We start from the raw sequence: 24,970 nt of genomic DNA on the forward strand, positions 1-24,970 counted from the left end.
CTGCTACGTTCCTCACCTTCAGAGGATGCAAGCTGCAGGCTGGGTTAGGGTTTTTGTGTGTGTGGACAGGAATGGGTCTTTAGAAACATCGTCACAGTTCAGGAACAGCCTAGTATGTGCACAGAAGTAGGAGGTGCATCTGCGATAAGCCTTACTGTTCCACACTTATGTGCAACTCCAACAGCCTGCTGAGAAGTGTGGGGAGGGCAGAGTTAGAGTAGCCTCCAGGCCAGAGTATGCTTGGCCATCCTGCCGCAAAAGTGGAAGTGAGGTTTGATTTGGGCAGGGGTTTTGGACAGGGCTGGAACTCAATGTGTAGACCAAGCTTCCTCAAACTTGTGATCCTTCTGCCTGTTTCTAGAGTACTGACATTACAGCATGCGCCACACCTGGCTTAGAAGTGGGATTTGATACCCACTTATGTGTTCCTTTAAAGCCACTTAGCCCCAAATCCCTACAGAAGGCTATGCTAGGAGCCAGATTCACATGTAGAGCAAACCAAGGAGTCACATTCATGTCTTTTCTTGACACTAGAGAAACAAACGATAGGCCGTAAGGTAGAAGACCTTTAAAAAACTGCCTACCCCAGGACAGAATTCCTAAAACATTAAGTTTTGTGAGAGATCAGAGTAATTTTTGTTAATCCTAAAAGCGCTTTTGGACCTGGGATTATTGGCAGAGTTTCAAGCCCACCCCTCCCCCACTTCTGTCCTCAGGGAATGGGGTAGGACTGGATTTTCAGCCCAATCACAAGGCCAGTGATATTTTTTCTATTTGGAGGTTTCCAGGGGAGGTCAGTGACACACTGTAGCCAATGTTAACTTCAAACTCATGGCAATTTCCTGTCTGTCTCCTGAGTATTAGGATTATAAACCTGAGCCATCAGTACTTGGTATCAGAAAACAAGGTAAGGTATGCTTCTCTCCTGCACAGTACTGCTCCTGATGTGGAGGGAGGATTGTAAATAAGACTCAACCTCAAGAGGTCAGGCTAAAGCTCCTTGCTGCACCACATGGCAGGACGATAAACTCTTGCATGGGGTTTTTTGAGACAGGGTCTCCCTGTGTAGCCATGAATGTCCCAGACTCACTTTGTAGACCAGGGTGGCTTCATACTCACAGAGATCCATCTGCCTCTGCCTCTCTGAGTGCTGGGATTACAGGTGTGCAACACCGTGCCTGGCTCCAGCTAGAATTCTTAATTCAAAGTACCTTAACAAAGGCCGAACCTGATGGCATACAGCCATTAGTTTACTCCTGAGGTAGAGTCAGGAGGATCAGAAATTCAAGGCCTGGCTCTGGTACCTTGTGAGTTCAAGGCCAACTCTGATACCTGAGACTTCGTCTCAATTAAAAAGATGACTACACAATCAGGAGGACCAGAGTTCAGATCCCAGCACAGATATTATAAGCTGGATGTTACATATATGCCTTTAACCCTGTAAGAGCTTCTTGGTGACTTCCAGCCTAGGCAGCAACCATGAGCCCCAGCCCAACAGTGGTGACACACACGTTTAATCACAATAGAAATGTGATTGTGAAGCTGGCTGTACGGTGCACACTTGGGTTTTTGATTGTTTCTCTATGTAGCTCTGGCTGTCCTGGAACTCACTATCTAGACCAGGCTGTTCTCGAACTCACAGAGAGTATCCTGCCTCTGGAGTGCTAGGATTAAAGGCGTGCACTTCTACATCCAGTTTGTGGTGCATACCTGTAATCCCAGCAGCACTCAGGAGGCTGAGGCAGGAGGATCCTGAGTGAGCTACACAGTGAGTCTCTGAGTCCATGCCTCCCCACCCTCCAAGAAGTTACTTGGGATGCTGGAGAGATTGCTCTGTGACTAAGAGAACTGACTGTTCTTCCAGAGGACCTGGGTTCAGTTCTCAGCACACACGTGGTAGCTTACAGTCTACTGTAACTTCAGTCCCAGGGGATCCAGTGTCCTCAGTTACTAAGCAAGACTGTGGTGCACAGACATACATGCAGAGAAAACACTCATACAAATAAAATAAGTAAAGTCAAAACCCAGAGAGCATGGTGCTGAACACCTGTAATTTCAGCACTTGGGAGGATGAGGCAGGAGGATGGACACTATCTCAACAAACAAAACCAAAGCAAGCAAAACAGACAAAAAGAAAGTATAACTCAAAAGAGAGAACACTAATAGAAACTATGTCTGGCTGAAAATAATCCCAGCACTTAGGAGGCAGAGGCAGGTGGGTCTCTGTGAGTTTGAGGCCAGCCCAGTCTACATATTGAGTTTCAGGACAGTCAAGGCTATGTATTAAGGCCCTATTTAAAAAACAACAAAAAGTTAATACAAAACTATCAGGAAGAAAAGTTGGGGGGGGGGGCGGGCGTCAACCTGTTGGTGTTCTGGAGACAATGCAGGAGATATTAGCCTTCTCAGCAGCAGGGGGATCCACCTTTCGAGGACTGAACTTGGAACCAATTTATTTGTTACACAAAAGGCACTTTTAGCAAGTTAATTTCTGTATACCAAAACCTGCTATGAATAGCTGTCTGAAGGAACCATTACCTAACCAATTCTCAGTCAGAGACTTCCTGATTTGCCTTTTATGCCCCGGGAATAAGTTAAACAAAAGCTCTGAGAAATCTTAGTAAGAACAACCCATAAAAGCTCAGATAACAATCACTGACTTACAAAGGCTACTTCCAAGCCTAGGTGCCATCTTTCTGGAATTCATGCCAGATACAATGGCTCTGCTAAAACTTTGCTACCTGGACCATTTTCAGCTCTACCTTCCCATTTTTGTCTTAATCTTAAAATTACTTTAAAGTGGGCAGAGAATGTTGGTCTGTGGTAAAGAGCTTGCATGCTGGAGACCTTAGATTTGATCCTTAGGACTGCCAAAATCAATCAGTCAATAAATCACAACACTCAGGAGGTTGATGGACAATGATCTGAGTTTGAGGTCAGTCCAGGCTACATAGTAAGACCCCGTCTCAAATATTTTTAAAAACTTAACCACACAAAAATAAATAAATTGATAAAGAAAAGAATACAGTCTGGGAAGGGTTGGGAATGTAGCTCACTAATGGAGCACTTAATTTAGCTTGGGTCAAACCCTTAATTGGATTCCTAGGAAAATGAATGAATGGATAAATTTAAAAAAAGAAAGTGCAAATGAACTAACTGAAGCACCCGATTAAACTACCTCTAAAGTAAATTCCAGCAGGGTCTCCTCACCTAAGACAAGGAATCTGAATATCGCCAGGGCGGCACATGGGCCTTACAGGGTTCGTGACAGCAGGGTGCTGCGAACTAGTTACGGAGAAGGTAACAGCCTTGCTGCCCGATCATCTGCAACTGGAGTTTTCCCGCGCTTCATCGCAGCCGGCCCCTAGGCCACACCCCGCGTGCCACTGGGTCTCTGATTGGGCAGATCCGCGAAGGTGTGGCCGGAAGAGGCGAGGCTGACTGGCAGGCGTGTGGTGTCCCGGGAAACATGGCGGAGAAGCCGAGGAAACGTCCGTGTGGCCCGGTAAGTGGCCGCAGGTGGGGTTCCGGGCCAAGCGGGGCAGACGCGGCGTCTCATAGTGGTGCTAGCCCCGGCCATTTGCTCCCTCCTTTCCGTTCTCCCGAAGCTTGAGTTCGCGAGGTTAGCTTGCCGGAGCTGCATTCCTCAGGGCGACGGTGCTCATGCACCCGAACACCCTCCTGGCTTATTTTCCGATTCCTAGGGCGACTTTGTGGACAGACAGATCTGTCCTCCCCTTTCCTCAGTTTCTTCTTTTTCCCATGGGAATTCACTCCTCAACTTCCAGGTGGCTCACGTTGCCGACCTGATCCAAAGCTTTAGGCACAGTAAGTCCTTGTATACTTCCTCCCTGCCTGGTTTGGAGATTCAGATGGCCGGAACCCAGCAGCGATGCTCTCCTGTGTGTGACCATTAAGCCTCTCAGTCTTCCTCCTACTCTTCCAGGGTGAACACGGCCAAAGGGTTGAATGGCGAAAATGGAAGCAGCAGAGTAAGTAAGGGCTGGGGCCGGGCTGGGCAAGAGTACTGACTGAGCCTTATCTTCTCACAGACCACCCCGCCAAACCCTCTGGGCCTCCGTGTATCCGAATGGAGCTGCCTTAGCAGCCTATCCAGGCAGGCCTAGTGAGAAGGAACTCTTCTCACTATGCCAACGCCCTCATTCCCCATCAATTCTTCTCCAGAGAAAGAGGAGAAGAAGAAGTGGAAGGACCTCAAGATAATGAAAAAACTAGAGAGGCAGCGTGCTCAGGAGGAACAGACTAAGCGCCAGGAGGAGGAGGCTGCTGCGCAGAAGAGCAACCTAGGTAAGCAACTGGGTCCTGGGAGGACACAGGTTGTGGCCTGCCGCCCCTCTCTCCCCCAACTCACCTGCCTTTCTTCCTTCGCTCTTCTTTTCCTCCTTTTTTCTTTGTTTTTACTGCCACCCTCCTTTTCCTTTTTTCTCCCCCTCCCTCTCTCTTACATCTCTCTTTTTTCTCTCCTTCCCTCTTACATCCCCCTTCCCCATTGTGAAAGCCTAAGTCAGTGAGTTCAGCATGGTACCCTAGGTCTGTAATTCTCTCACTCAGGAAGCTGATACATGAAAAGGGAAGAAAAAAACCTACCACAGGGTGATTTACACATGTTGTGTTTGTGTGTGCATGGATATATTTATTTGTTTCCAGCCTGGGTTGATTGAACCCACAGGTGTGGAACCTACAGGTAGATGGTAGAGTTGGTGCTTCCTGGAGCTTATATAGCATCAAATGCTTATTTTATTTTCACTGGTTTTTATCAGACTTATTTGTGTTTTTACGTATATGGGTGTTTTATGTGCATGTATGTCTGAAAACCAGAAGAAGGCATCAGATCCCATGGGACTGTAGTTCTAGAAGGTTATAAGCCAACAGGTGGGTGTTAGGAATTGCTTTTAGGACCTGTGAAAGAACAGCCATGTTTTTTTTTTTTTTTTTTTTAGCTCTTTTCATCCGCATTTGACAGCTGGTAAACTGAGGTATCTTAGCATTGAGCCAGGATATGGATGTAGGCCGGTGCTGCTAACCACTGCTTGGCCTTGCCCTCTGGGCTGTCTTACCTTGAGAAGCCTTAGTGGTTTCGGTCCATTTCCTGAAGAGACTGAAGCCAACAGAAGGAAGTTGGATCTAGCTTGCTGATCTCAAAATTCCTCCCAGTCAGACAGTTCTTTTACTCTGAGCCATGAGGACATGCAAGGTACATGAGCTCCACAGCCTGTCAGGCTGACTAAGGGACACTCCCTGCTCCTCTTAGGACGGCCTTACACTCTGAGTGTGGCCCTGCCAGGCTCCATCCTGGACAACGCACAGTCACCTGAGCTTCGCACCTACCTGGCTGGCCAGATTGCCAGAGCCTGCACCATCTTCTGTGTGGATGAGATTGTGGTGTTCGATGAGGAAGGCCAAGATACCAAGTGAGAGTCTTTGGGGAGAGGGGAGGGCCACCAGGGTTGGCTATGGCTATGGCAAGGCACCCCTTGCCACCTGCCTGGCTCTTTCAAAGTGCCCTGCCTAAAAAGCGCTTGAATCTTGAGCCTTGTCTCTGTCTTTACAGAACTGTGGAAGGGGAATTCAAGGGGGTTGGCAAGAAAGGGCAGGCGTGTGTGCAGCTGGCCCGCGTCCTGCAGTACCTGGAGTGTCCTCAGTAAGTGGGTCGTGAGGTGGGGTCACCTTGGATGTAGCTAGAAGGCAGCTTCCCCAGGAAGGTCCTGACAGCTGCGTTCTTCCCTAGGTACCTGAGAAAGGCGTTCTTCCCCAAACACCAGGATCTTCAGTTTGCAGGTATGGTTGTTTTGCCTTACCCATTTCCCGTGGCTCATTCATAGGCACTGAGAAGTCACCCAGCCCCACTTGTCCAGGTGGGAAAGCAGGCCTGGGAGTGGAAGCCTAGACCTGACATCACCCCCCTCCTCAGGGATCCTCAATCCCTTGGATAGTCCTCATCACATGCGTCAGGATGAGGACTCTGAGTTCCGAGAAGGTGTTGTGGTGGACCGGCCCACCAAGGCAGGCCATGGCTCTCTGGTCAACTGTGGCATGAAGAAGGTAGGAATGGGAACTGGGCTGTGGTATACTTTGAGGGCATTTGCTAGCTCTGGAAGGCAGGGAAGGGCATACGAATGAGGAGACCTGGACGCCAGGCCTGCAGTGAAGCACCACCTAATGCTAATTGGACAAGAGAAGTACCCAAAGTAAGGCCCAAGAGATAAAACAGAGGGGCTGAAGAGGTGGCCCAGAGGTTAAGAACACTGGCTGCTCATGCAGAGGGCCCATGTTGAGTTCCTAGAACCCACATGGTGGCTCACACACCGCCTGTCTTAACTCCAGTCCCAGGGTATCTAGTGCCCTCTTGTGGCCTCTGTGGGCCCAGAGCATGAACATGATGCACAGATATACATGCAGGCAAAATACCCACATGTAAAATAAAAGAGAGATGAAGGCAGTAGTGCTGTTTGATGATGATGATGATGATGATGATGATGATGATGATTAGTATTTGCTACTGAGATTTGATCATGCTCTCATTGAAGTATGTTCTCAGTTTTGCTGGTTTTGAGGTTAGGTGACTGAAGTTTTTCATTTTTAGGGTACTTGTGTGTATGGTTGTGTGGGTTTGTGAGTTGTGGTGGGGGGTGAAGCACAACTTTAATCCCAGCACTTTGGAGGCAGAGGCAGGAGGATCCCTGAGTTCAAGGCCAACCTGGTCTACAAAGTGAGTTACAGGACAGCCAGGGCTACACAGAGAAACCCTGACTCAAAAAACCAGAGAGAGAGAGAATGGAGAATGTGTGGGTAAGTATGCACATGCCAAGGGATGAAGGTGAGGTCAAAGGACGACTTGGCAAGTGTCAGCTCTCTCCTCCACTAAGCGTGGATTGAACTCAGGTCATCATGATTGGGGCAAGTGTCTTTACCTAGTAAGCCCCCTCACCAGCTCCAAGAGCAGCTCTTGTATAGAGTCTGCTATTCAACAGATGAGGATACTGAGGCTCACAGGGGTTAACTACCCTCCTCACACTCCTACCACATGCAGGAAGCTGTGACTTCATCTCTATGTAGATGCTGGCTCTCCACATCCTAAGCCCTAGGCTCCCATTTCTTACAATGCCCTGTGATAATTGTTCTGCATGAATGGTCCCTCTGAGCAGGTCCCACCCAGTGCCAGAAACAGGGTGGCAGGTTGACCTGGCACCAGAGTTTCTTCATGCTCTGCGAACACTGGCCCCTTTGAGGTGGGGCACTCACTTCCTCTAGCTTCCCTGCAGGAGGTGAAGATTGACAAGAAACTGGAACCCGGACTTCGGGTGACCGTGCGACTGAACCAGCAGCAGCTCCCAGGTATCTGGAGGCGTCCTTGGCCCTTAAAGTTGCCTGGCTCACAGCCTCCTCCCACCTCCCTGTCTCCTTGGCCTTCATAGCTTGCTTTATTCCCCAGAATGCAAGACATACAAGGGAACAGTCGTGTCATCGCAGGACCCCCGCACCAAAGCTGGCCTCTACTGGGGCTACACTGTTCGACTGGCCTCCTGTCTCAGTAAGAACAGAAGCTCCTCCCCTGAGTGTCAATCTGTCTCTTGTAAGACCCACAAGTCAGATCAGGGTCTCTGTCCTACCCAACAGTTTGTATGTTTAGGTGGGACCTTCCCTAGTCTTTGGCCTCATCTCTGGTACTCTGGTCTCCTGAGCATCCACGTGAATGCTAAGAACATCTAAGAACAGGATGTACTTGGCTTCCACATGCAGTCCCAGCACTAGGGAGGCCAGAGCAGGACTCTCACTGTCAATCGAGACCAGTTTAACTACGAAAGAGTTGAGACCTTGTCCTCTCAAGAGCAGGACCCCCTGAGCCTGCCCCATCCCCAGGTGCCGTGTTTGCTGAGGCTCCCTTCCAGGATGGGTACGACCTGACTATTGGGACATCAGAACGAGGCTCCAGCGTGGCCTCTGCCCAGCTGCCCAGCTTCAGGTGAATGTTGCTTAGGGCTGGGGACCTGAAGCTCTGGGGACAGCATCCAATGGAGCCTTGAAGTTAGTGACTCCCTTTCTCTGGGTACCAGGCATGCTCTTGTGGTGTTTGGGGGCCTCCAAGGGCTAGAAGCTGGAGTAGATGCTGACCCCAACCTTGAAGTGGCTGAACCCAGTGTCCTCTTCGACTTTTATGTCAACACGTGTCCTAGCCAGGGCAGCCGTACCATCCGCACTGAGGTGAGCCACCGCTACAGGCACCCAGCTCTCGCAGCCCACCCTAAGTGCTTTTTCTAAAGATCTACTTCTGTATTTTATGTTTATGGGTGTTTTGTCTACATGTCCTTCTGCATCAGAATAGGGCATCAGATCCTATGAGACTACAGGTATAGATAGTTATAAACCGCCATATGGATGCTGGGAGTTGAACTCAGGACCTCTGGAAAAGCAGCCAGTGCTCTTAACCATGGAGCCACCTCTCAGTCCCTGCCTACACAGCTTGCCTGAAGATGGGATCTTTACCACAGCAAACTAGTGGCAGAGACTGGATGTAAGAGCCATAGGGTTGTGGTCCTAGGCCATTTGTAGTCCTGTGATCCTAGGTTGAGGGACTCAAGTGGCCTACTTGACCCTGTTCAGGACCTTTGCTTTCCTGGTGATATGCTGTGTGAAGTATTCTACAAGGCCTGGGCATCCACTGGCTGTGTGGCACCGTCCCCGAGGTCAGCATGGGATCCTGTCCCTGTGGGTACTGCACGGGGGAGGCTCTGCTGCTCCATCGGCCTCAGAGGTGGCGACCATGCAAGTGGACAGCCCCAGTGTGCCAGTCCCTGAGGCCCTGCCCGCCATCTTACCCTTCCTGGCTTTTGAGGGAGGCCCCACATGGGGCTGTGAACACAGAGAAGAGCTGGGACAGCAGCCTGGCTACCAGGTCCCAACCAACTTCTTTTCTCCCAGGAAGCCATACTCATCTCCCTGGCTGCTCTGCAGCCTGGTCTCACCCAGGCGGGTTCCCAGACCACCTGACAGCGTTGTGCATCCAGGATGTAGAGGAAGCAGCAGGAAATGGAGGGTCACCGGGAAAAGCAATTGTCAAGACTTATCCAAAAATAACCACCTTTAATAGCCAGCCCCATCCCCCCGTTGTCTACAGCCCTTTACTGTCACTTGCTGCCAGCAGTGATGGCCTTGAGGTTTCCAGCTCTAGCCAGAATATTGGGCACAAAGAGCAATCCTGAGGCCCGCTCGATGCTCTCGATGGGCACCAGGAAGCGCTCCAAGGGAATAGTCTCATCCACAGGGGCATTGGGCATCACGTAGGAACGAAGCTCGATCTGCCCACTGGCGGCCTCCAGGATCAGCACCTTGAAGAAGTGTGTGGGCACTGCCACGTGGTTCTTCCCAATCACCTGGTACTTCACATAGGACTTCCCATCAGCCTCAGTCCTGTGGACAGATTCAGGCACATTCAGCCAGGAAGCCTGTTTAGATATGAGGCTTCCTCTTCCAGGAAGCCTTCCCTGATCTAAATTCCAACAAGAAGTTTGTGTGCTGTGCCTGGTTGCCTCTGTTGGGTCTGGGAACTGTCAGGCGGGACCAACACTTAGCCCTCTGCTTTTCTGCCCGATTCTGGTTCAGACAGAATGGGTGGCAATAAACGCTGCTAGAAGAACAAGTGCTGCAGACCTTAATGTTCACCCATGCATACACGTGACAACTTCCTGTCTCCACAGACAGTACACAAACAAGCCTGGGTGCCAGGACCAAGAAGTGGGAATGCCAGCCCAGGGCCTGGTGCTCAACAGGAGGCACCCTGAATGAATGTAGCTTCCAGTTTCCTCAGCAGCTGGCCTCTCCCAGCCAGTGCTGATCAAAGGCTCCAACGATGTTCAGAGGAGCTCAGCTCACTCGTCTGGCCAGAATGAGCGGAGGCTAGGTGAGAGCCCAGTGCAGCAACACAGGTTAGAGGGGTGGTAAGGCATGTCAAAGTGAGGGGGGGCAAAGGCAGATTTGGTACCTAGCACCTATGGGCTCAAGAGAGTTCTAGGCCACCCAAAGGCTATAGTGAAAAAGAGTCTAAGGTAGAGAACAGGAGTTGGGAGCCCTGTCAGCCACAGGCTTACCTGGGCAGGAAAAGAGGCCCCGTGCAGACATAGACATTTTGGTAAGTGCGAGTCAAACTGCGGGTGTACTTCTCAAGGCTGTTCCAGGCATTCTGGTTGAGGTGTGGCACCTGGGGAGAAGTGAGGCTCAGGACCTTCTTCCCGGCTCCCAAGGAAATGGCCAAGCATGCGGAGGACAAAGGCTCAAAGAAGGGTCATTCAGTGAGGCTCAGTCACTACAGGGGTTGAACCTTCCTAGGGCTGACCAGTGCTAGCCACACCCCATTTCTAGGCACGCGGAATCTCTAAGCTTTCCAGCTCAAAGAAAGGAGGGACGAAGCATCCAGAGACCCTAAGGTCCCAGACCTCGACAAGCTCTAAAAAAGGGAAAAGAGCTGGGGGATGGTGGCACTCCGACTTTAATCTCGGCAGAGGCAGGTGGATCTCTTGAGTTATCTCTGAGTTCGAGGCCAGCCTTGTGTACAGAACCGGTTACAGGACAGCTATAGCTACACGAAGAAACCCTGTGTGTGTGTTGGGGCGGGGGTAGAGTGGGGAAGAAGGGGCTCCTATCCATCTCCATCCCAGAACCTAAGTTCACACATCAAGATCCTGCTGGGGGCATGTGCAGTGTTAACAATGTATCCAGGGTGACGTGACTGGCACCAAAGAGCCAATTTCGTGCCAGCTGTCTTCCGGGCATCTGCTGCAGGCCAGCGAGAAGCCAGGGTGAGTAGGTGCCCTCTGGGTTCCCGCAGGAAGCACACTGGGTAGCTTCTTGACCGGAGTTACTGCAGGCAAAGGGAGGTGGGTATGCTGCTTCCCACAGGAGGCTGGACAGGAAGTTCAAACCCCGTCCGAATGCAGGGCCCCTCCCGCCACGGTGCCAGGGAAAGCCAGACCTAGGCGCTGCAGCAGGCAGCTGACCGGGGCCCGCGGCTACCTGGGGCGCCACGTTGCTCAGGTAGAAAGTGTCGTCCATGGCCCGCTGGCTCCAGCGGTGGTTGGCGGCAGCGGCCAGGTGGCCGCGGTCAAAGCCGCTGCCGCGGTAGTCCGCATTGGTGGCTCGGTGGTAAGCGTGCACAGAGTCGTCCTCGCGGAAGTCGCACGCCCGACGGTCGCCGTCGCCGCGGAGGCGCTCCGGACGCAGCTGTTCCAATACCCAGAGCGCACCGCGCGTGCGCGGGTCGTAGCTCAGCACGTAGGACTCGCGGCTGCGGAGCTGCGCCACGCCGGGCAGCCCGTACTTGGCCAGCTCCCCAGTGCCGCCCGCCGGTCCCCCCGGCAGCGCGGGCAGATCGGCCGCGACCGCCGGCAACACCGGCACTCGGCCCAGCAGCCCCGGCGCACCCCCCGCCCGCTGCCGCCAGTGCTCTGCCGCCGCGCCCAGCCCCGCGCCCAGCGCCAGGATCAGGCCGGTCCGCAGGGCACGCATGGCCTACGGGGGCACCAGCGCGGCCTGGACCACGCTAACGGTTCTCGCCAAAAGCGCAGGCTTCACCAGCCACCCAGCGCGCGTGTCACTACGTCCTTCATCTGCCCTTTTAAGACGCAGCCCGGGGCGTGGCGCCGCCCTACCCGCTTGCCATTGGTCACCGCCACGTCTGGGGCTCCGCCTCGCCTTGTGCGACTCGGTCTTTCCTAGGAAATCCAGTTGCTTGAACAGGACAGAACCCCAGGTCTGTCAGACCCTTCCTGTGCACCCATCATCGCGTAGCCAAATGAGCCAAGGATGCTTCTACATTGACCGGCAGACGGACGCAGGTGCAGGCTGTAGCTGCTGACAGCCGCCGGGAGCCAAAGCTTGCTAGAAAACAGCTTGAAAAGCCTACGTTACGTTTCAACCCGCTTAAAAGGCTGAGTCTGGAAAGCATCTTGTGTAGGCCAGTGTTTTCTGTTTATAGAAGCTGGCATACGCAAAGTACTCAACACTAAGGGCTCGCTAAGGATGCTTCCTGCACATCAGGTGGAACAGTATTTAGCCCATGAGTATTTTAAGACAGCGACTTCCCTACCATTTATTAAGATGGAGGAAAGAACTATACAAAAACTGTGAAGAAAATAGGGCCGAGAGTGTACTGTCAGAGTTACACTCGTTAGCGTGAAGCAAAAGCAATTGTGTATTAAGGACAAAAGGGTAATGGAAGTGATAAAAATACAGTGTACACACGTGGAAGCGTTATAATGGAACTCACTATTTGTGGGTATTTTATTTGAGACAGGTTTTCTCTGTGTAGCCCTGGCTGTTGTAGAACTCGATCTGTAGCCCAGGCTGACTTTGAACTTAAAGAGATCTGCCTGCCTCTGCCTCCTGAGTGCTGGGATTAAAGAAGTGTGCCACCACTGCCCATCGAAAAACATTGTTTAATGAAAAAGAAAAGAGGAGGAGGAGGAGAAGGATAAGAAGGAAAAGGGAGGAAGGAGGAGGAGAAGAAGAAAAAGACAAAGTTATGGGCTTGGAGAGATGGTTCAGAAGTTCAGAGCACGTACTGCTTTTACAATGGAACCAGGTTCAGTTCTCAGCACCTACATGATGGCTCACAATCATCTAAAGGAGCTGATGCCCTCTTCTGGCCTCACACACACACCAAACATACATAGTCCACAGACATATATGTCCACAGGCAAAACACTTACACAGACTACATAATTTTGTGGGTTTTTTTTTTCCAAAGATGTATTTATTATGTAGTGTTCTGCCTGCATGTACACCTGCAGGCCAGAAGAGGGCACCAGATGGTTGTGAGCTACCATGTAGTTGCTGGGAATCGAACTCAGGACCTTTGGAAGAGCAGCCAGTGCTTCTTACCCTCTGAGCCCCATAATTTTGTTTCTTAAAGATCACATATACTGCCTTTGCAGAGAACCCAAGTTCAGTTACAGGCAGCTCACAACCTCCCACAACTTCAGTTCTAGGGGACCTGGTGCCTTCCAGACTGCACAGTCTCAGATGAGGGATTCAGGTCATCGGAGTTCGGAGGATCGGAGTTTGAGGCCAGCCTGGTGTACAGAGCGAGTTCAGAGCTACACAGTGAGACCTAAAACAACAACACACACAGATGCAGCAGCTCACATCTGTACTTCTGGCACTCCTAAGCTGAGATTTGAGGCAAGGCAGGAGCTAACATCAGGTGCACATCACCGTGGATGGAACAAGAGACTCTGCCTCAAAACAAAGTGGAGGAGTGGACTGATCCCTGAGTTCTTAACATATCTGTATACCTGTGCCTGGCCTGGCACAGGTGCACAGGGGAAGAGGTAGGGGAAGAGTTAAGGTTAGGGATCTCTATGAGTTCGAGCCCAGCCTGGTCTACAGACAGTTCTGAGACAGCCAGGGCTACACAGAGAAATCTGTCTCAAAACCAAACCAAGCCGGTTGTGGTAGCGCATGCCTTTGATCCCAGTACTCAGGAGGCAGAGGCAGGCAGATCTCTGTGACTTCAAGGCCAGCCTGGTCTACAAATTAGTCCAGGACAGCCAGGACTATTACACAGAAAAATCCTGTCTCAAAACAAACAACCCAATAAGGACAAAACCTTAAAAAACAAAAACAAAACAAAACAACAACAAAAACAATTGCAGGATGTATGCCTGTTTTTTTTTGGGTTTCCTGACCTCTGAGTTCACATCAAGTATTTCCCTGAGCATCAAGCTGTTTGATTACCATAAACTAGATTTTAAAGTATGGTGGCCTCCAGCTTTGTCCTTTTTGCTTGAGACTGTTGGGTTCCTGGGACCTTTATGGTTCCCTAACACGTTTTCAGATTTTTTTCTGTGAAAAATTACATTGGAATTGTGTGTGCACTCGCTTGTGTTAGGAACCTGACCCATAACCTCAGGCAGGCTAAGCAAGTACTTTGCCAATGAGCTGCACCTCCATGGCCTACAATTATGTTTCAGCAAGCCTCACTGTGTAGGCCCGGGAAGACTGGAACTACAGACTCCAGGCTGGGCTCCGCTTTGGAAAGACTCTCATGGGCGCTGGAATTCTGATAGGGACTCCGTTCACTCTCTGACACTTAGCAGCTCTTCCAGCCTGGAAATGCAGACTGCCCCTTGTTCTTTGTTCCTTCCAAGCCTTTACAATGTTCATCACTCTTGGGACTGTGGTTTGGCCCAGTGGTCCAGCACAGGCTCAATGTGAGGGCCTGGGCTCTTGAACCAGCACAAAATTCCTCAGTACTTTAATTTCTTCTAGGTATTGTAAGTGGCAGTTTATTATTTTTCAGAGTTTACAGTTAGCTATAGAAATACTCGTGATTTTCAGCCAGCTGTGCTGGTACAAACCTTTAATCCCAACACTCAGGAGGCAGAGGCCCTAGCCGCAGAGGCTAGAACAGGATGAACGAAGAGTTTGAGGCTAGCCTGGACTACACAGCAAAACTCTTGGACAGTGCACTGCCAGAAGCAGTGAGGCTGCTCAGGGGGAAAGGTGCTCAGCACCAATCCTGATGACCTTGTTTGATTTCTGGGGCCGCGTGATAGGAGGGAACTGACTGCAGCAAGACTCCTTCACCCACAGGCCGCATGCAAATAAATACCTTTTTAAAAATTACTAATAATGTGGTATGTAGAGGCATAGGCCTCCTTCCTAAGCCCATCCCCTGCTGACTGTGGCAGAGGAGTTGGAAGAGCCTCTTGGCAAGCATTTCCTGGTCTTGTTTAGACCAGTATAAGGGACTTTGGCTCTGTCCTTGCTCCATCGTTCTTCTTTCCCCTGAAGGCTCAGGTCCACACCACAGCACCAGTCCACACGGTAAAGAGCACACGGTTTATTAAAGACAACTGGTCAACAACGCTGGCCTACTGAGCTCCTGGGTGCTGTTCCCAAGTGAGCTGCAGGCACCTCAGGCTCTGGTTCCCCCTCAAGACTCACCCAGAGCAGATCCTTCTCTCAGGCAGCACCCAAATGGGGAGCCACCCTACCCAAGACAAAGTCCCCGTGACCTTGGCCTTCATCTCAAGGACCAAGTAGTGGGCACAGGATGCAGGTCTCCCATAGAAACAAATCAGATGCAGTGATTCCAGTAGCATGGTCCCAGGAAGGGAGGGAGGGAGGGAGGGAAGGAAGGGGAGAGGGAAGGAGGGTAATAAAAAGGGAGGGGGAGAGAGGGAGGGAAGAGGGGAGGGAGGGAGAACAGGAAAGAGGGAATGCATCAGTGTCCTGGGCAGTGTCTGCTGGGTCCCAGGCGACGAAGGGATCAGTGGTGGGGCTGAACTACCAGCTAACAAGTCGTAGGTTAAGGGGCGACCAGGATGGTAGGAGTGTATGTAGCCTGTGTCTTAGAGTATGGCAAAGGCACCAGCTCTGGCCTCCATTATACTCAGTCTCGTGTGGAGCTGGCAGCCTCCTGGCCAGGAACAAGGGAGAGGATGCCAGGGTTGACCCTGGGAAATAGGACAACCCAAGCTTCCAACTCCTCTATCATCCCAGCCACTTCCACCCACCCACAGTCCCACATCACTTGCCCATCTGCAATAAATAGCTAGCCCATTTCTAAATAAATAGTAAAAAATCTCCCAAATGTTGTGGGTTGGGAGAAAATGTAGCAAAAAAAAAAAAAGTAGAGTCCCAGCAGCACCCAACCCAAACTTGCTAAAACAACAGCATGGGAAGGCGGGAAGCCCCGCCCACTGGTCTCAGGAAGGCTTCAGGTGGCAGCTGCTGGAGGCCTGGCTCCAGCTGGCCAGTCTGAGAGGTTGAGTTGAGAACCGTTGCTGTCAACCTGCCTTTGGGACTACCTAACCTCCTCATGAAAGGAGGAAAGGGGTATGGTCAGAGAAGTCTACCTGCTGAACAGGGTGCAGCTCAGGGCACCCAGCTCTGGAGCCAGGAGCCAGCCCAGACACATGGCCAGCACCTCCGTATCCCCATGGGAGTGGAGGACAGCTGTAGCCCTCCTGATACTGGGAGGCTCCAGGCCTTCGAGTTTAGCCAATCCTGGACCCAGAGAGGCATCCTTTGGTCCCTTGCCAAGACTTGCATACTTCAGGTGGGAACATGGAAGCCAAGGGGACAACCGCTCTACTGAAATGTGTGGAATCTAACTCCCAGGCATATCACAGCCAGGCTGTCCTGATCTCTGAGATGAGTGAGGCTTCAGAGAGCCTCTGAAAAGACTCTCCCCTCCCCACTTCCTCCATTCTTGGGCAAAAAAATGGGCAAGAGGCTCAAAGCTTCACAGGCCACCATCGTCAGCAGCACTTGGTTTCCATGACCAGAGCAGGGTCAGGGCCCTCTGACTATCGGACCTGAAAGCCTCAGGCTGGGGATGGGAAAAGGGTGTCCAAGCCAAGGCTGGCCTCCAGGGGTCTTACTAAGCCACACTCCTCATTCTGACTGCTGGCTTCAAGGAGCAGAGGGAAGGAAAGAGTGAAGAGGTTCAGGGTAAGGTGACCCAAGAGAAGGGTAAAGAGAATTGGAGAGAAGAAGAAACAGCAGGAGTCACACAAACCTCTGGCAAAGGAAGAGAGAGACAGGCAGAGGTAGAGACGCAGAGAAGGGGAAGCAGGGCCTTAGAGGGATTCCAACATACCCTTACTCCACTTCCAGGGCATGTGTGGACACACATGTACATCCGCACACAAGCAGAGACACCTGGGAGACACCCCTACCAGACATGAGCAAACACATCTGGCAAGAAAGACAGAAGGTGGACCTAGAACTGGCGGTCACTTAGCTCTCCTGGGGTCACTTCCTCAAGTAGCTTGAGCACCAACACTCAGACATGGTTTCTGGCCCATTAGCCAATTACCTCCCCTGACCAGGACCCAGAGGAAGATGAAAGCACAAAGGATGAGGAGCTATTGGGCAGAGGCATGGCAGGACCCTTGCCAGCCTCCTATGCCCCAAATAGCCGCAGCCCCAGGAAACCATTTCAGGAGCTCCAGCCCTACATAGCAGTCTGGGTAGAGGGTCCCAGGGCTGAAGTGCAGGGGGAGTGGCAGGGCGCAGCACTGAGAAGCACACAACACAGTGTGTTCCAGGAGGAGCAGTCTGGACCGTGGGAACCAGGTTGGGAAGCCCTGGAGCTGGCCAAGACTGCAGCTTGCCCTCAGGCTGGCTTTCTCACTGTCTCCTTTGTGTCCCAGGGTGCAGAGTGCACATGGCCACTCTTCCCAACCTGGGCCTCTTGCTATCAGGTTACTTCGAGTCTTGGAGTTCCTTGGCTTTCTGTAGGATCCGGCAGACATCTGTGCTGGGGTAATCCTGGACACCGGGAAAACCAAAATATGCTCCTGGAACAGCTTCAATTTTGCTCTGCTAGCCACATACACTACCTTCCCACAGAGGCCTGTCATCATGGTGTGGTGCCAGGGACAGGGCCCGTGGCGTACCTGACACCAGAGATCCCACCGCAAATACTGAGTGTCATTTTGGTCACCCCTCCCAAGGCCCAAAGGGCCTACAGCCTGTATGAAAACCAGGGCGCCTAAAGGCTTCAGACCTCCACCTCCTGACAGGGAGCCTGAGCCACACCCATGAAGAGCACAGTGACAGTTCAGGAAGTGGAGCCCTTAGTCTTCCAGTCCCCGCAGGAGCCCCGAGAAGGGGTACACAGCCATGTTACAGACCTAGCTAGTGAGGCTACTGAAAATCAACCCTAGGCCAGGGGCTGGTGAAGACACTGTGGCCTAGAGACAAGGTCACTTGGCTCGAGTCACATGACAAGCAGAACTGAACAGACATGAACCTCAGGCTGCCTGTCAGACCCACCTGACATACATCTCCCTGGCCTGAGAAAAATCAGCAGCATCCACTGCCTTGACCTTTTTTGGACCAGAGTCCAGGAGGCCTGAGAACACACACCACTCGAGATCTATGAAGACCGAATTCAACTCAGATCCAAACCAGATGTGCTCCAGAGGTCTGGGCTCCTGTTTCTGACCCCAGCTGTGTCTGGTGCAGGGTGGGTGTGGGAAGTAGCTGCCCAGTGGCCGAGACTGCCTCCCTTCCAACAACCATTACCTGCAGAAGCCTCATGTTGATGGTGAAATCCCCCTGCAGCAGCTGCTCCCGGATCAGTCTGCAGGGAAACAGAGCCACAGCGCTGGGCCCTGGATGCCCCAGCAGGCCACAGCCCGCTGCTTATTCCTTCTCCCTCAGCAAGTCCCACTTGGAGGTCAAGGTTTCAGAGGCTCACCCTAGCCACGAGAGGCCAGGCCCTGCTCACCTTTCAGGACTGGGTACCCCTTCCCCCAGCTTCCCGTAAGGACAGGACAGATCATGGCCCCACTCACATAAGCATGGCACAGCAGACCAGGAGGAGGAAGTCAAAGCGGTTGTCATCCGCGAAGAGGGAGTCCCAGATCCGGATGACATCGGGCAGCAAGAACTCCTGCGACAGCAGCAGCGTCAGCCATCGGAAGGCAAAGAACTGGGGCTTGATATTCTGCTCTTGCTGGGGAGACCGCAGGGAGCAGGTGTCAGTTGCAGAAACAAAGTGTGGCCTAAGAGCAAGCCCTGTTCAGGGCCCTCAAAGGCCATACAGAGCCAGCGTCCACGAAGGGGGCAGCGGCTACTAGCTCCAGCCAATGTGGCCATACCTTGTGATTTCTTCAAGACACGCTAGAAACCCTGAATTTTGCATTAGCCCTTTAGATTTGGAAATGGCTCAGCCCACCCACATCCTCCTCTTGGATTTGTGGACCAGCACCAGGCACTGCCCCTGTGCTCAGCTTACATCCCCCATGAGATAGCCCCACAGAGCACGGGTCCCTGGAGTGGAAGTGTCTTTTAAACTCAGTTGTGCTATGTAAACATGTTTTTGTTTTAGTCCCAGGTATGGGATATGAGACTGATTCAGATGTTCCACAACAGCAAACTATTTGCTTCGGGTGGGCTCTGAGAGGCGCTTTTTGCCAGCTACAGACAAGGAATAAATGCCAGAGCCCAGAGAGCATGGTGGGGGGTGATTGGAGAAAGAAGGCAGCTGCTGGTGCTTCCCCCTGCAGCTCCTGGTTGCTGTTGATGCAGTCTGACGAGAAGAAGTTGGAGATATTCTGAAACGAAGACTGGATTTGCCCCACGGAACCCAAAGACCCTAACCAGCAGGAAGTAGTCTAAGAAGAACTATGCCCTCTCTCCCCACAAACTTTAGTCTCCTACCTGGTGTTGGGGTGTTGAAGGGGATTGGGGTATGCAAGGCAAGAAGAAATATAAGAAACCTCAATAAATTAGATTTTGAAAAGTACAACAGCAGGGGCTGGGGAGACGGCCCAGCAGTTAAGAGCATTGTCTGCTCTTCCACAGGTTCTGCATCTGTTTCCCAGCAACCACATGGTGGCTCGCAACTACTTATACTAGGATCTGACGCCCTCTTCCGGCAAGCAGGTGTATGTGCAGATAGAGCACTCATGTATGTATTTAAAAAAAAAGGGCACCAACAAACCCCCTGGAGAGGAACACTTTGGTGAGTCACAGAAGGTATTAAAAGGCATCTTTACCTGCTTGGCTACCTTACTGCCACCATTCTTTTCTTTTTTTTCAAGACAGGGTTTCTCTGTATAGCCTTGGCTGTCCTGGAACTTGCTCTGTAGACCAGGTTGGCCTCAGTACTCAGAGATCCACCTGCCTCTGCCTCTCAAGTGCTGGGATTAAACGTGTATGCTCCCAAGGCCCGGCTTTGTTTTGTTTTTTTTTTTTTTTTGAGACAAGGTCTCTCTAGGTATACCTGGCTGGCTAGGATTAAAGCATGCACCAACATGTTCAGCCTATCCAATGTTGCTTAACTACAGCCACTTTCAGCCCCACAGAGAAGGCAGAAGTGGCTCTGTCCCCATGAATCCTGTGTGTTCTGTCAGTGAGTTCTGCCTGTATGTTAGGTCCTCACCAGTTTCAGGTAGAGTTCTACATCCTTATCCTTCAAGGTGGAGTACACCTTTTCCATCTTGTAGGTGATGCCGCACTGGGAGTCATCCAGGCTCTTGATGAAGTTGTCCCGGATCTCGGCCATGAGGTTGGTGAAGCAAAAAAAGGTATCTGCTTCGGCGTGCTCTGGGACAGACGGGGTGGGGGGCAGACACAAGGAAATGTTCGTGAGTCCTGCCTCACCTCTCACCCAGAACATGTGACCCACTTCTGAGTGTCACCAAACTTCCCTGGAGGCTGGAATGGGTCCCTTGCCATGGCCAGTGTCCACCCCTAATGGTATCAGCACATCTACCTCACCTAAGCACACGGGGCACTCAGCCGTCTGTCTAGTACTGTGCTAATGGACCACATCTTTCAGCTTCTCGTGACAACTATTCTACCAGAAGTTACAGGCATCAACAGATCAGTGAAGAGCACCACTCTAGAAGGCAGAGCTGGAATGGAAAGGGTCTTAAACAGAGTCCAGCTGGCACCTGCTCTGACATGGGTGTAGATGTCTGAAAGTGGAAGAGGCTTTGGAGCCCCATGTGGCCCATCAGTCTGGCCAGCCCCATTCTTTCTAGGGAGCCAGCAATGGGAAAGCTAAGAGCCTTATCTACCTTTCCACTCGCTGTTGGGGTCAGTGGCAAAGGTGTAGTAGAGGGGGCCCACGATCTCATTCATGCCCTGCACATAAGCGATGCCAGGGTTGAGCTTGGCATAGATGAACAGGATCCGCTCCACCACCTCCCAGTGGGCTTCACAGCCATTGGGCAGAACCTCATACTCATTCAGGGCTGGCGGTGTGCTGTTCCTGTGCGGGGAGCTCATCTGGGGAAAAGAGGAGAGGCTGTTAGCAGGACAAATGTTCCTATGAAGCCCAGCTTGACTTAACAATCCAGCTTATGGGCAAAAACAGTGCATGAAGAACAAGTCAGGCTCAAGGAAGAGGCAGGCTGATGGAGTAAGAAGACATTTCAAGTGCCAACTATGCTAAAAAAAAAAAGTCTCAAAACAGGCATGATGGCATACAACTCCTTTTATCCCAGTACTTGAGAGGCAGAGGCAGAAAGATCTCTGTGAGTTTGCGGCCAGCCAAAGCTACATGGTGAGACCCTGTTCTTCCAAAGGTCCTGAGTTCAATTCCCAGCAACCACATGGTGGATCATAACCATCTATAGTAAGATCTGGTGTGCAGGCAGAATGTTGTATAAATAGTAAACAAATCTTAAAAAAAAAAAAAAAAAAAAAAACACCAAAACAACCCAACCAAACAGAGGTCACACCAGGTGTGGTGGCACACACCTTTAATCTCAGCACTGAGGAGGCAGGCAGTTTGAGGCCAACATGGTCTACAAAGTGAGTTCAGTGACAGCCAGAGCTATACTACAGAGAAACCCTGTCTGGAGGCAGGGTAGGGATGGAACAGATTTTACTTCTGAGATAAGGAAATGATGGGAAAAGGGAAAGAAGGAACTTCCTGGATATCGAGAAATCTTAATCTTGTCTGGTGTACCTATAAGAAAACAAAGCTACCTATACACAAAAATGGCTTTGTTTTTTTTTTGTTGTTGTTGTTTTTACTTCAATTGAAAATAAAGACTTGACTGCATGTGGTGGTGTAGACCTATAAATTTTAACACTTGGAGGTAGAAGCAGGAGAATCAGGAGTTCAAGGCCAGCCTCAGCTATATAGAGTTCTAGACCAATCTGTACTATATAAAACCAGCTCAAAACGAGAAAAGGAATGCAGAAGAGCTTCTCTGCATACCCTCAGGAAATTCAGGGGCATTTGGTGCCTTGGCTCTGCCCTTGGCCTGCTCCAGCAGTGACTGCAGAGCTGGGGAGCTTGCAGGTGAGACCCTGGCAGAGACTGTAAGAGGCTGTCTTGGAGTACAGGGAGTCTGGGCTATCTCCACATACCTGTCATACATGTATATGATAAAAAAACACATGCATGTCAGGAGCAAACCATACTCCCAACTAATCCTACACTCTTCTTCAAAGCCATTTTCTTTTTTCAAGAGAGTCTCACACAGCCCAGGCTGGCCCTCAAACTGAGCATATAACTGAGGAAAGCCTTGAGGTGATTACAGGCTTTGAGCCATGACATCACCTTTGAACATACCCAGTTTGGAAACTGAGGCTCACATAGACTTGAACCTGGCTCTGGCTAGCTCAGAGCCTGTGGGCCAAGCCGCTGGGGCAGGCTGTCTCCCAGGAAGGCCCTGTGCGCCCAGCTTTCCAAGAACCTGCTTTCCATGACTTCCTTTCCTCCTGCAATTCCAAAGAAGCAACCATGCCCAGATTATGGAGGAGGAAAAAGCCCAGAGAGATGAGCTCATATCCCTGAGTCACACAGAAGACTGACTTAATTTAAAGCACCCTGCCACAGGTCTGGAGTCCTAGGAATGAAGTTCTGGGTGGAGGCTGGACTGCCAGGACCAGATCCAAAGAGAAAATGGGTACAGCTTGGCTCTCATATACAATACTACAGTGAAAGGTTGAGTAAGGCTGGGCCTTCATCCAGATAATCAGCATCCATGCAAGAGGAATGCACACAAATTGAGCCACGGCTCCTTCTCCAAGCCTGTGCTCTGCACAGGACCCTCACCCTGTGGCAGATACATCGGACCAGAAGTGACTGTCCCATCAGCATCTAGTCAGCAACTCAGGAAAAAAAAAAAAAATATCTGTGCAGTCCTCCATGCCCTGCCGGGGAGGCTTCAGAGCAGGGCCTTCATGCTGAAGAAAGCCAGTGACATGTGGGAACAAGTCGCCACACCACAAGTCCCAAAGCAGGGGTCTACGTGGAGGGACAGGTCATACACCTTTTTGGCTGTAGCAGCTTTCACAAGTGGCAGGGTCTGCTAGAGCCTGGAGCTCAATAACCCTTGGCGCTTACCCAGCACAGCCCCACTTCTGTGTGTCCCAGATCTGCTCCTGCTCTAACCCAACAGCAACCTCTGGCCTAGACAAATGCAGTCATCTGTTTGATATCCTTTTCATGCATGAGGTCACCTGAACCAAAAGCTGCTGCACTGATCACAATACCCCAAGTGCCTACCAACCCTCTGAACAAAGGCCCTGTCTGACTCTTTGGTATCTTCCAGCACCTCCCCTCTACCGTCTCACTGCTTTAGACACAGAGGCCCTCATTTTTTCCCGACACAAATGATAAATTAAGCTTTTGGTGTGAGATAGAGAGCCGAGCAGCCAAGCAGCGAAGGAGATGCAAGTGGCTATAGGTCCCCACAGGCAGTCCCAGCCCAGACACTTTGACCGTGTAAGACAGGCTTTGTTGTCATAGTTGTGCTGTGGGCATGGCGGCCAGGGCGCTGCTCTTAACCTTCTCCAGCGTCAGGATTGGAATGCAGGGCTGGGAGCTGACAGGTGCCATTGGGAAACCCATGAAGCAGAGCGGTGGCACCTTTGGCACATTCATGGCCATGAGAATGAGTACAGGATGCTAATCAGGCAGTGATTGCCTGCTACATCTATATTTTCCCATCCATTTCAACCCTTTTACACTAATAATTTTTGTTTGTTTGTTTTTCAAGACAGGGTTTCTCTATGTAGTCCAGGCTATCCTGGAAATCTCTCTATATAGACCGGGCTGGCCTTGAACTCAGAAATCTGTCTGCCTCTGCCTCCTCAATGCTGAAACTAAAGGTGTGCGCTGGCACAGCCAATCATTTTATTTATTTATTTTTACAGTTTTTTTCTTCTTTAAAAAAATACTTCTATAGTAAATAAGTATCTACAGTCAAAACAAATCCAAGACCAGACACCAGCCCTAGGGCTCAGAAACAGCTGGTGACTTCCTGCAGGGTGCTCAGGAAGACATGGTTACACATGTATAACACACATGGCAGTGGCTAGTGGCTTCATGAGCTGTACAGCGGGTTACAGGGACATACACTGCATGGCCTGTGGGGGAGGAGGGCCAGTGGCTTCATGAGCTGTACAGCGGGTTACAGGGACACACACTGCATGGCCTGTGGGGGAGGAGGCCAGCAGTTACTGGGGGGGTCAGAAGGGTTCTTGTCTTCTGTGGCAGAGCCACTGGCCGCACCCCACTACTCGGCGCTCTCTCCTATCTGAGGACTTTGGCACAAAACTTGGAACAGTATTTCTCCTGTATTCCCACCCTGCTGTATGGGTCAGCTGACACCTCCAACACCCAGGCGGCTAGAGACTGCACTGCTGCTCTCAGCACACTGAGACTTCCCAGAACCAGCTCCATTTCTCCTCGAGCAGTAGAGCCTGAGCATGAGGACAGTGCCTCACCCTGCAGCTGGTATGCCCTGCTAAAGCAACAGCAAAAAGGCCTCTGCCAGCAACCTTCAGAAAGTACCTACAGCCCTATGGCCAGTGGGCCAGAAGTGACACTGGGGACAGGCTGTTGAGAAAAGCCCCATGGGCTGGAGAGATGGTTCAGATGTTAAGAGCACTGTCTGCTCTTCAGAGGTCCTGAGTTCAATTCCCAGCAACCACATGGTGGCTCACAACCACATATAATGTGATCTGATGCTCTCATCTGTTATGTAGGCATACACGCAGATAGAGCACTTATATACATAATTAAATAAATCTTAAAGAAAAAGAGAGACAGAGAGAGAGGCAGGCCAGGCGGTGGTGGCACACAACTATAATCCCAACACTTGAGAGGTGGAGGCGGGTGGGTATTTGTGAGTTTGAGACCAGCCTGGTCTACAGAGTGAATTCCAGAACAGACAAGGCTACACAGAGAAACCCTGTCTCAAAAAAAAAAACTTAAATAAATAGAGGAAAGAAAGAAAAGACCCTAGGGAGCTGGAGAGATGGCTTAGCACTTCAGATTACTTGTTCTTGTAAAGGACCAGAGTTCGATTCCCAGCACTCACAACTATTCATGACTCCAGTTCCAGAGGATCCAATGTCTTTTTTTGACCTCCATAGGCACCAGACACTTCAGTGGAACACATGTGAGCGTGCGCGCACATACACACACACACACACACACACACACACACACACACACACACACACA

At 51.1% G+C, this 24,970-nt stretch overlaps 3 protein-coding genes across 5 annotated transcripts in view; 1 reads left to right on the plus strand and 2 right to left on the minus strand.

Annotated features, from left to right (window-relative positions):
• The first annotated feature begins 3,442 nt into the window (after positions 1-3,442).
• Positions 3,443-9,106, plus strand: Spout1 (SPOUT domain containing methyltransferase 1). 3 transcript variants are annotated; one of them, XM_055599794.1, is made up of 13 exons: positions 3,443-3,505; positions 3,947-3,992; positions 4,186-4,308; positions 5,273-5,432; positions 5,573-5,662; positions 5,750-5,799; positions 5,933-6,063; positions 7,284-7,356; positions 7,454-7,552; positions 7,882-7,984; positions 8,076-8,223; positions 8,623-8,705; positions 8,941-9,106. In XM_055599794.1, exons 1-13 carry the CDS (start codon positions 3,470-3,472, stop codon positions 9,104-9,106), a joined length of 1,308 nt encoding a protein of 435 aa, XP_055455769.1. In that variant the 5' UTR covers positions 3,443-3,469. The 3 variants fall into 3 exon arrangements, with proteins under 3 accessions (XP_055455769.1, XP_055455770.1, XP_055455771.1); XM_055599795.1 differs by lacking the exon at positions 8,623-8,705 and having other exon boundaries at positions 8,941-9,086; XM_055599796.1 differs by lacking the exon at positions 8,941-9,106 and having other exon boundaries at positions 8,586-8,656.
• On the minus strand, positions 9,083-11,623 carry Endog (endonuclease G). Its single transcript, XM_055599798.1, has 3 exons — positions 11,029-11,623; positions 10,107-10,216; positions 9,083-9,429 (listed from the first exon to the last, which is right to left on the minus strand). The coding sequence occupies exons 1-3, from the start codon at positions 11,518-11,520 to the stop codon at positions 9,147-9,149; spliced, it is 885 nt and encodes a 294-aa protein (XP_055455773.1). The 5' UTR covers positions 11,521-11,623; the 3' UTR covers positions 9,083-9,146.
• A 3,219-nt stretch (positions 11,624-14,842) lies between these two features.
• Tbc1d13 (TBC1 domain family member 13) overlaps positions 14,843-24,970 on the minus strand; it is a 17,872-nt gene continuing 7,744 nt past the window's right edge. The window contains exons 8-12 of the mRNA XM_055599797.1: positions 20,559-20,769; positions 19,919-20,082; positions 18,327-18,487; positions 18,055-18,112; positions 14,843-17,295 (exon numbers count right to left, since the gene is read on the minus strand). Of these exons, the coding sequence (XP_055455772.1) occupies positions 17,230-17,295; positions 18,055-18,112; positions 18,327-18,487; positions 19,919-20,082; positions 20,559-20,769 (660 nt within the window). The 3' untranslated portion in view covers positions 14,843-17,229. The remainder of the gene's footprint in view (positions 17,296-18,054; positions 18,113-18,326; positions 18,488-19,918; positions 20,083-20,558; positions 20,770-24,970) is intronic.

The sequence above is a fragment of the Psammomys obesus genome, unplaced genomic scaffold (assembly GCF_907164565.1).
Source record: "Psammomys obesus unplaced genomic scaffold, mPsaObe1.curated_primary_1811, whole genome shotgun sequence".
In the NCBI taxonomy this organism is placed as follows: Eukaryota; Metazoa; Chordata; class Mammalia; order Rodentia; family Muridae; genus Psammomys; species Psammomys obesus.

Coding starts and splice junctions, on each gene's coding strand:
- Endog (XM_055599798.1), bottom strand. CDS start 11,520: ATGCGTGCCCTGCGGACCGGCCTGATCCTGGCGCTGGGCGCGGGGCTG. Junction 10,217..11,028: donor TGAGCAACGTGGCGCCCCAG/GTAGCCGCGGGC, acceptor ACTTCTCCCCAG/GTGCCACACCTCAACCAGAA. Junction 9,430..10,106: donor GGGCCTCTTTTCCTGCCCAG/GTAAGCCTGTGG, acceptor ATCTGTCCACAG/GACTGAGGCTGATGGGAAGT.
- Spout1 (XM_055599794.1), top strand. CDS start 3,470: ATGGCGGAGAAGCCGAGGAAACGTCCGTGTGGCCCG. Junction 5,800..5,932: donor CCAGGATCTTCAGTTTGCAG/GTATGGTTGTTT, acceptor CCCCCTCCTCAG/GGATCCTCAATCCCTTGGAT. Junction 8,224..8,622: donor GCCGTACCATCCGCACTGAG/GTGAGCCACCGC, acceptor GACCCTGTTCAG/GACCTTTGCTTTCCTGGTGA.